The sequence below is a fragment of the Neopelma chrysocephalum genome, unplaced genomic scaffold, assembly GCF_003984885.1.
Source record: "Neopelma chrysocephalum unplaced genomic scaffold, ASM398488v2 Primary Assembly neopelma1_191144, whole genome shotgun sequence".
Classification (NCBI taxonomy): domain Eukaryota; kingdom Metazoa; phylum Chordata; class Aves; order Passeriformes; family Pipridae; genus Neopelma; species Neopelma chrysocephalum.
The window spans coordinates 40,001-50,754 of NW_020939741.1; the positions used below are offsets into that span (position 1 = coordinate 40,001).

The window sequence follows — 10,754 nt, forward strand, 5'->3', positions numbered from 1 at the left end:
ATTTTGCTCCTAGTAACATGAATTGAAATAGTGCTATTTAGCTGAAGGAGAAAAGAAATAAGATGTCCTTGTACATCTATTTTGATCACAAGTACTTATGTCCAAGAACCTGCCTTCTAACAGAGTATTTCAGGATGTTCTCTTTTTGATACGCATTTAGAAATGAAGAATTAGTAAAAATAATAGCCATGCTCAGACTTGAAAAAATGTGATGCTCAAATGAACACAGGGGTGCATTGGCATGTTTGTCTTTAAAAGCGGTAATATATAGTATTCACTTATCTGAGAGCCACCACCAATTACTATCAAAAGGAATATTAAGTATTACTTTCACGGAGGTTTTCATTGAAAGTTTGTTCCTTGCTTATTTGAGCAGTTTCAAAAACCCTTTCCCTAAAGTTTTCTGAAGATCAGTTTCTGAGCCAATAACAGAGAAAGGGGAATAGAGTATCTTGTGTTAGATAATGCTCCCATGCTATTAGCATCTCAATTCTTACATGCTGTATAAATCTCTAGTAAGTTTTAAAAGCTGACATAGTAAAACACAGGTAAAAATATCTTAACTATAAAATTTCAAGGGGGGTTAATGTCTTTGATGCAAATCTTTATCACTGAAATCCTATTTGCTTTCTTTTTTGTTTTGAGTACCGAGCCCTCTCACTGGTATCATTTCACCAAGTTTTTAAGAAGAGGGGGAGAAGGAGAGAGAGATCGAGAAACTGTGTGAAGTTTCTTCTAATGCATAATGCATTTAAACACTGTAGTTTCTGGATTGATGCCACTAACCAGCTCAGAAATTATTCCTGTTTCCTCCTTACAGACTTGCAGTAAGGAGTCAGAGATGACCATGTCTATAGTCATTCCTAGCTGGTGTCAGAACATGACAGTTCTGTCGTTCTGGGTCAGTGGCGAATAACTCACTCAAATGGTGCAAAGTCAGCCAGTTCTTAATTTTTTATCTCCTTAAGAGTGCGTTCAGTGACTTTATCACTGAGAAGAATGACTCCCCTGCCTAGTGTGATCAAGATCTGGAAATTTGTTGCATCAGCACATTTAGCCTGGGCTGCTACTTGATTGGTGGGGCTTATGTTTGATCTTATGGCAGATGGGTCAGCTCTCTGGCCAGGAGAATCTAGGTCCAGAGGGAAACTCAGTTTTCCCCATCTGAACCTGAAGAAAGGGAAGTCTCATAACTGGCCAGGTTTTTCATTTGGGGTCCCTACACAGAGCCAACCCTATCTTCTCTGAAGCAGGGGAGAAGGGTCATGGAAGTTCTCTGGAGTCCAATTTGTGAGGTTCTTAGAAAAAGCTCAGGGATACAAACCAGTCTAGGAAGACTTTGTAGACACTGCGTATTTGTGTTTTGTAATATTTTCTGCTACGATAAAAGACTTGAAATGAAATTACAGGTTATGAGCAAAAAGGCAAAACATCAAGTGTCACAGTTTGTGCTGTGAACTTTTAAGCAAGTAATGTTACAAGTCAGTACCCTGTGGTTTTGCTATTTTTATGCTTCCTTATTTTTGAAATCCAATTCATCAAAACATTTGTCAAAAACTTTCGCCCCTGTTTCTACAAAATTATGTGTATGTCAGTTCTTTTAATCATTTAAGGCAATCCAAAGCATCTTATGGGACAGTTTGGCTACAGAGAGAGGAGGCCGTGGCCATCCCATTTTTTCACTTGTTTTTTAATCATATTATCCTGAAACAAATCGGTAAAATTATATGATGGAAGAAAATAAGTGGCTTGTCTGCCTTTCTGATATCATAAAAGTCTCTTTATTTTTTTCTTTTTTTTTTTTTCAACCAGCTGGAATTTTCTGACCAGAATTCATGACTGTATGCTTGCTGCTTCTTCCAATTTGAGGCATTTGGATATTCTTAACTCTATCTTCTCTCATGGCTGAAGCCAGACTCTAAGAAACTGGCAGGGACTAACTAGGGGCTTCAGCTTTCATATGCTTGCTCTTTTAATCTGTCTACTGTACTTGAAAGACAAAACATTTCAGGCTTTTTCCACTTTTAAACATCCAATATTTATAGCACATAAGTCATAGATGGTTTACACTTTACCTTTACAAGGCTTCTTGGAGAAAAAGACTTCTGAAAAATGATACCCTTGAAAATAAATATGGACAGGTCCAAAGCACGCAGTTGTAGTCTGGAACATGATTCACCAGTGGGAGTGAGCACTTGATTGAATCCTTAGTTTTGAGCACCAAATAGCGTAACACTTATAAACAGTATTAGCTATGTTTCCAAATACCTAGCACACTATATTTAAAGTACAGGCTTTAACTTAAACCTACAAGAGCAGACTGTCAGTGTTCCCACATAACCCTTCACATTCTGGCATTTTCCAGACTGCCAGCCAAATGAACACTTTAGGAGGAGGTGCATATATATGTCTGCAGCACCCAGCGGGTTAATCCACCCCACTGTGCATAGGTGTTGGAGCTCTTATGGTATGTAAGACTTGCCAAGTTTGGAGTTGTTTTGTATTTTTTAATTTTTTTCTGAACTATGCATTCACAGCAAACATCTCTTCTTATGCTGTTCAAGTGCTTGTGAATGCATATCAAGACAGTACTCTTATTTGTGTTTTATGTAACATACACATTTGTGTATATTTTATCACCTGAAAAAGCTTTTATGCTTCATTTTGACACTTTTCTATTGAAACATCTTTATTTTGTGCATTCAGACATCCGCCATTTTTTCTTTAATGTATCTTAAAATAGAGCAATGTGCATTTTGGGCTTGTGGCCTAACAAATGTCCTTTTCAAAAACTGAAGCTTTTAACTTAGTATCTCTCAGGAATAACTGTCTGTTACCTTTCTAGTCCTAACTCTTTTTTTTAATTACTTTTTGGAAATGATGAAAAAATCCTATGCATGTGTACTTGTATGTCATATTTCAACTGGTGCTTTTTTAATAGGTAAATAACCCTTCAAAGAGAGGTTTCTAATGTGGACAGTACATGGACTCTTTCTGTGTTAGTGGGCATCATTTTAAGGGCTGTCTCCTGAACAAGCTGCTGTGTCCAACAGCATGTGGTCTAAGGGGAGCTGCAAGACATTAAAATATCTCACAGTTCATAACTGCTTTTAACAGCTGTAAGGAAAATTGAGATGCTCTGATGGCTATTTTCCTTTGAAAAAAAAAGTCACTTTTATTCTTAAAAGGAACTACGTTAATGATTTAATGAAGAAGAACAGTACAGGATGTTAGCAGCCATCTACTTTTAAGTTCTCTACGTTCTGCTATATATAAACAACTGCAAAATGTTAAAGGTTAAGTATTGATGAGGTACAATTGAGCTAAATTACTTAACTTCAATTGCAGGTAGAATTTTAATTGAACTTTGCTATTTTGCCCACATTTGATACTACTGTAAGGACAAAAATAAAAGGATAACAAATAAGAAATGGTACTTTAAATACAATATAGTTTTTTTAATGTATACTTACTTTTGTACAGTTGATTGAGAAAACTAAAAACTTTATCCCGGAACTATAAAAAGGAAAATAATCTCTTAGAGGAGATGTGCTTTTGAAAAAAAAACAACCAATTTTTTTTTTGTCTGCTGATTTCTTTAATGACTTGTTATTGTTGCCCCAGCTGTAGCCAGTCTGCAGCTGGTATTCTTAACAGAATTACTATGAGAATACTAAAAATACTTCTCTAAAAATATATTAAAAAAGTGATTTAAAAAGAATTCTGTTAGACTGCAGCACAAGGACACTTTCTGTGACAGTGTTTAATAGAATGAAAAATTTAAATACAATAACAGCTATTTACATTCACACTGCAAAATAGTTACCAAAGCATATAAAATACTTAAACCTATTTTAATAATGCCTTTCTTCAGCCTAGATACCAAAAAATGGGAGTTAACTTCCCAACTTGTGCTGAGGTGGGGAGGGTGGGAATTGAAGTTAAAACCATGTAGAAACAAGTGCATTGAGCACTTTCCTGTTGAGGTACAAAGTGAGTTTCAGTTTTAAATAGAAGACCATAATGAATCAGCATAAACCACAAGTTTTAATGAGTGTATCTGCTATGGAATTGTGCATTGCTTGCAATTCTCTTTGAACAAGACAAGGATCTGGTCTTACACTCTTTACTCAGGCAAAACTGCCACTGACATTCATGATAATTTTACTTGAATAGAACAAGTGCTTGATAGTGGTTGTGCCAGCATGAGGGGTGTGAGATTAAGATAAATGTGCAAAAAATACAACTTCAAATGGCTGTACCTTTGACTTCTCAGGCTAGCGTTTCCTCCAACTACAAGGATGTTAATTATAACATTTGCTGGTTCAAAGATTAACATTTAGCATTCTGGGAAAGACTTTCTGGACTTTAGTAACCTGATCAGCATGGTCTCCTTTTGGTCTCTGCCTCTTTCTGGTTCTTTGTATTTCGGGAGAGATGATAGTATCTGGCACATTCCTCGGATGACTCAAAGATAGCAGCCTTCTGTGTTTGGGGCTGAAAGATTGTGAACTCTTGTGTTAGCAGAAATGCCACACAGGGGAGGTGAATAGAACATTAGAAAAGCTTTAGATTTAGGTACTGCAGCGCAAGCAGAGTTGAATTTGAGAGCTGGGACTTAAGTGGACATTTGTCCCTGCTTTCTTCCTTAATAAAATCTGAGTGTTGACTGTGGGTAAGGGCATTTGAGAGATCACTAAAAATGAATAATTGAGTGCCCAGAAGAGCTTTATTATGATATACTATGGAGAACTTTAGAATATACCTAGTACTTTGTAAGTGCTTATTAGATGCATGCAGGAGTTACTATTATGGAAGTGAATTGTTTTGCTGTAGAAGCAAAATAATTTGCCAAATTAAAACGTCAAAATAAAACTCATCAAAAATCTGGATCTGTGTGGTCCTTTCTGGCCCTGTGCTCCCATCCAATTTTCTCTTGCCCAATGAAAAGCTATTGAGCAAAAAATCACAAGCTTCAAACAGCAACATTTGTTGTGCTTGTGTATGTTATCCATTTGAAAACCCTGACACAAATACTAAATCTGGGGGAAAAAAATCTCAGTGCAGAAATCCTGACTGACCAAATTGATTTAAAAAAGATATTACTAAATTTTAAAAGTCCCCAGACTGATATCAGGTTGTAGTGCTGACTTCTTGTAAGTAGAGCCATGAGAGGTCGCCCATTTCAGTTTGTTTGCCCCAGCAGCAACTAGATGGAATGAATTATCCTGCTCCCTAAATTCTGTATGGATGTTGCCACTGCCCAGTTAACCAGTGTGAAAATACCATGAAAAATAAATTATTAAACTATACTCTTACTACTAACTTGCCAGCTCCAGAGAAACAAATGCAGCCACATTTACATATGTGTCCATCTGTCTGTTTTTACACTTTATGTCTTCAACCAGTGGGTGAAATTGTTTTAATCCAAGCTGCAGCATGATTTTTTTTAATTTTTTTTTCCCCTGCTGATATTTCTCTATATGCGTATGTTATTTGTAGATGGACATGCATATTCTTGACAGTAGCTAGTTCTTAATTGCCCTTTTAAGTAACCTAATCTATCTGGCCACGGTAGTTTTAACTGAAGTAAGTAGCAGAGTTCTCCATGGATAATTTTCGTTAGTTAGCAGATTGTTACCATCTCAATGTTGCTGAAATCCCTAATCTCAGGTCAGCGTGAAGCTGCAGTGGTTACAATCCTGTTGCCTGATGCAGTGTGAATGGAAGTGCTTTCTGTCAGAAACATGTGGTCTCTTCAGTGGAGAGCCTGCGTAAATCCTGTGTAAATAGAGGGAGGCTAACAAAGGATGAGCCCCTGCAGCTCAGAGCATTTGGAGCCATTTGGAGGCTGAATTTGCTAAATGCTGCTTATACCGCCTGAAAAGTTGAAGAGAAAGGAGCATAAAATCCCTTCTTTTTTCTCTTTCTGCTGCTACCCTGGGGGGAGGGAGTTAAGGGCCAGGGAAGCCTGAGGTAAGCCTATGAAGACTGTTTTTTCAGTGCTCTTTTGAGTGTGAAAAAGGTGGCATGGGTCACTGTCCTCTCTTTAATGTCAGAAAACCCACACAGTTAGTAAATGTTGCATGTAAACTAAAGCATTTCGTCCCTTCTCCTGCACTCTACAGCACTGGGCCATGAACTAGTCACTTGAAAATCGCAGAAAAATTTCACTTCAACATGTCTGGACAGTTTAGCACAGCAGGAACGTAAGAGAGATCAGTAATTAGCAGGTTGCTTTACTGTTGTTCTCCTTGTCTGCATTGGAATACTTTTTTCACCTGATGTGAAAAAATGTCGGATTGCAATGAACGAATCATGAACCTTCGGGCTATATAAAAGACCTTAACATTTAAGCTGCTGTTTATTATTTTTGTCTTAAAAAAACTAGAAAAATACATTTTTGGCTTTTGGTAGAATCTCTAAGGTTTCTCAATTCACTTCACAAATGAACATGAGCTCTAAACACAGACAATTCAGGACGCAAAAAAGCCAGTCTTTTTTCTTAATTTTGGGCTGAAAAATATAAAAGGGGAAATGTGAAACTTAACAGTTTTGCAAACAGATTTGAGAGCCTTAGGTCACTGATTTTATAGCATGCATGGCTATAATAACAGAGCTAGAATGTAATTCCATAGCTGTAAATGCTTTTTTGCAAATGAGATATATTGATGATTGTATAGAGGTGCCTATCCAGAAATAGAAAAGGAACAGTTTTTATTCTGCCTCTTTTTGTAAATACACTTTATAGACAAGATACCATGCAACTCTTTAAGCCTTTAGGACATATTGTGAGATGGCAATAGGGACTTGCTCCTGACTGACAAACTATGCAAAGATGTAATTAGATCATGTGGAATGGCTTTGTAGGTGAGGTCTGATAGTGGCTTAGGTTTTCCTCCTATTTGAATTTTCAATAGTTATCCATGCCTTGTGTGAAATTTGTACATGTCATCTTTACAGTGGAATTACTGGGTTTTATCCTGGACAGCAAAAGATCATAAAGAATAGCAAGAGAGAAGCCCAGCTCTTTGTCTCCTTACTGCTTCTAGAAGGGCAAAAGAATAACATTTTCTGTAGTAAGAGAGATGGTAGTGCTGTATATCTGAAGTCTTCCTATTCCCTCTAGTGCACCAGTGTCCAACCTGTCTTTCTCTCCAAGATGCTCACTGAGACATAGAACAGAGCACCATAAGATATGTGCCTGGTGTCTCAGAGACACAAAAAGGGGAGGGAACACAGTGGTCTGATTACAGCAGCTCACTTGAGGATACTCCACGCCAGGAAGTGGTGGCTAAGCATGCCTGTCAGGCTTGAACAGCTTCTGATGTCTCCTTTCCTCCAGCAGTAAAGTAATTTAGCAAAACCAGCACGCATACTGGCAGAACACTGATGATGATGGCACGTCTCTAAGCTGGGATGCCCACTTGAATTGCTCGTGATTTTCAAAGTCCCAGGTTTACCACCCATAACCCACCTTTACTCAGTTTCCTTAGGAAGTAAGCTGCAGGAGACAAGTACAGCTTCTGTGGTGTGAGGAGACTTAAGTCAACTTCCTTGAACAGGGATCATTAAGAGGAGGAGAAAAAAAACCCAGTCTATAGCCAGGACTTCATTCAAAGGGCTGTGATGTACTGGAGCTGTAAGGCTTAAAAGCCTGATGATTTTAACCGGATGGAATGGAGATAAGGACTTCTCCTGAAGGGTCTTTTATTCTGGAGCTGACCTTCCCTCTCTATTAGTTCTCCCTACAGCACAGACTATCTTATCTTCAAAAACTTCTTCAAACACTTCTCTTTCCAGCTTTTTGGCAGTGGTAATTTACCAGATTTTTAAGATTTTTCTCTGGTGGTGATATGGATCATATTACTAAGTTGAATGTCCTTATTAATAATGGTTTAAAATACTTATGTGTCCAGAAGGACACATTATAAGTACAAACAAACAAATAATGGCAAATCGTGAATATGGGCTGCATACAGTCTCTTCTTTGTTTTGCATTTATACCTACATATTCCACTCCATCAAAATATTAGACTACAAGATTGTAGAAGAGCTTACTTAAGATCAGCATAGTACACTGCAGCTTTCATTTTCAGAATCCTTTAGCTTGCTTTTCATTTTGCTTCCAATATTTTTAGAAAAGTAGTGAAGTGTCTTGTCTTCCCCCTGCTGTTGATACCCCTGCTGTTCTCTCTTTTCCTTTAGTGTGACAAAAGTCCCTTACAAAGCTACAAGGGACCTCTGACGGTGAAGAAACTCAAACACTGGGTGCTGAAATGTACTTTTCCAGAAATCACTTTTTCAACTGCTCTACTTGTTATAATGGTAACAGGAACTATTTCTATAGTTTTAATCTGGACTGTTACCAGGCTGCTGTGGTTTGGCCTGACTAGGTTGTCCTTTTCAGTTATCATTTTGCATAGATTGGGAATTTGTTATTTGTCCTGTTCACAAGTTGTGAAAACACATTATGAGCAGCTTCTAAACAGCACTTGCTTCATCTGTTGCTGGGTCTTTACTCCGTGAGGAACACAAGCAAAGACTTGAGAAGGGTTGAGATAATATTGATAGTGTGGAGGACTGACAGAGAAGAATTCATTGATACAGTAAGGTTGGATAGGCTTTCTGTAGAACTGGACTCTGTTTCTTGAAGGGTCCTTAGTGTATGAACATTGGGGTCAGCAAGCTTGTCTGTCCAAGGAAATGAGCTTGCAGCAAGTTGGAATTATGGTGCAATGGAAACCCTGCTGTAACTATTTATTTGATATTTTTTAAAGTGGTAGTCTGCTTTCAATGCAAAACAATTTATCTTGTGGAAGGAAACTCAGCATATGCTAAGAGTGCCAAAATGCAGAGCTAGTGTGGAAGCCCAACTTCACACTCTGTAAAGAAGACTTGCATCTTCAGCCTCCTCTACAAACCCTTCCCCTAGAAGAGGTGGTCTTTAAGGAACCCCATGTGGGTCACTTTGCAAAGTTTCTTGTAAACTCTCTCCATCTTTTCTGGGGGTTATTGAGACTATTTCATAGCATTACTGTTATCTTAAACAAGCTGGGTAAAATGCCTAATTCTCTACTGGCTTGAATCCTGCATAGTTCATTGACACCTCCACAAAGAGAGGGCCACTTTTAAGAATTCTCCACTCTCCTAGAACAGTGATAGGGTTTTGCAATCACTTCTACTCTTTGCAAGAGAATAAATGAGTGAACAGTGTGGAAAGAGGAGAAAACCACCCTTAATTTTTTTTTTTTTTTTTGTGCTAGTGAAAGAGAGAGACAGTGGGCCAAAATCAAGGCTTAATTTCTCCTCTAGAAAATTGGAATAACTATGCTTGGACAATTGCAATTTACATACAATTTAGGATTTGACTCTACTCTTCCAATCCAGGATATGAACAGATCACATAAGCGGACTCACTTGTAATGATGATTTAAATGATTTAAATTTTGATTCTTTCATACAGTAGTTAAAAATATAGTTAAACCAGTCTACCATAAAGTGACTTTCCTGTCTGTTAATCTTGTTTCATTTCTGATAATTTATTTTTCTTCATTTAATGTAACTGATATTTATTTGGATATATTTATAAGATCAGGCCCTCCATATGCAAGAAGTATATCATTCCATCTTGGAAAAGACAGTTTATGGGCTATTTCTATGATTTCTTCCTATTAGAAACTATATCCACTAATGTGAGCAGTTGTAGTCGTGTTATAGATATGACAGGTTACACAGGATTGGGCTGGTGATTCACCAGGAGCAACAAATCTTGCTGTATTTTTTTTCTCATATAATTTGGAGGTACAACATTTGAATTTCCTTTCATGGGGTTATGGAACAAATTAAGGAGGCACCAACTCTTACAATTTCAGCTGCTGATTAGGGTGGGAGGGCAATGGGAGCTTTAGCTAAACTTTCCTTTCTTGGGCTGCTACTAGCTTTTTAAAACCAGGATAATAATAACCTCTTCAAAAGGTCCATTGATTTAGCATGTAGGCGACTCCTGCTGAGGATGCTCACATACAGGAGAATACGTATGTGCAGATAGACAGGAATTTGTCCATACAGAGCGAACTGGTGCTTCTGTGGTTTGAAAAGATGGTGCAGAGCAGAAGTTTTACAGCTCCATGCATCCTGTGCATACACGCATTGCTTTTACATAAAGAGGCAAAGATATCTTTATCCACACGACAGATAGACAAACAAACTGACTGACTTCAAACTTGCACTTTCAGTAGGGATTTTTTCCCCCATCTCCGGGTACTGCTTTTCAAAATTGCCCGAGGCTACAGTACAGCACCTCAGATCCCCAAGGCCCATTGCCTGGCTCCTAATAGCCACTCTCCATCTGTGTCACATGAACAGCTGATGAGATAGCTCCAGTGTCTGTATTTTGGAGAGCATATCCACCCAGGTTAAAATGCTGGGGTTGCCAAGGAGCAGTCAGAAGCCATTAGTGTTTGTGAGAATTTGCCTTGCAGCAGTTCCTTGGCATAGTGGAAAGTGTGTGTGTGTGTGTGTGTGTGTGTGTGTGTGCGTGCGCACGCGTGTCTGTGAGAGGCAGAGGAGTAGGGTGGATTATATGGAGGGGAAAAGAGCAGCCAAAAGGAGTGCTTTCTAAATAACCAATTTATTGCAAGAGTGAACAGTTGGTTACAGAGTTTAGAGCTTCCGTAATCTCTTTGATTAGTTTACTATGATTTGACTCTCCTTTCTCTATCATTAACAGAAAGAAAACAAAACACAAAATA

At 38.0% G+C, this 10,754-nt stretch overlaps 1 protein-coding gene across 1 annotated transcript in view; it reads left to right on the forward strand.

Moving 5' to 3' along the window:
* Positions 1-2,467, forward strand: part of LOC113963091 (homeobox protein Meis2-like) — a gene marked incomplete at its 3' end in the record, with an annotated part of 41,871 nt that extends 39,404 nt beyond the window's left edge. Inside the window, exon 8 of the mRNA XM_027673877.1 lies at positions 2,366-2,467. Coding sequence (XP_027529678.1) covers positions 2,366-2,467 — 102 coding nt within the window. The remainder of the gene's footprint in view (positions 1-2,365) is intronic.
* Between the last annotated feature and the right edge of the window lie 8,287 nt (positions 2,468-10,754).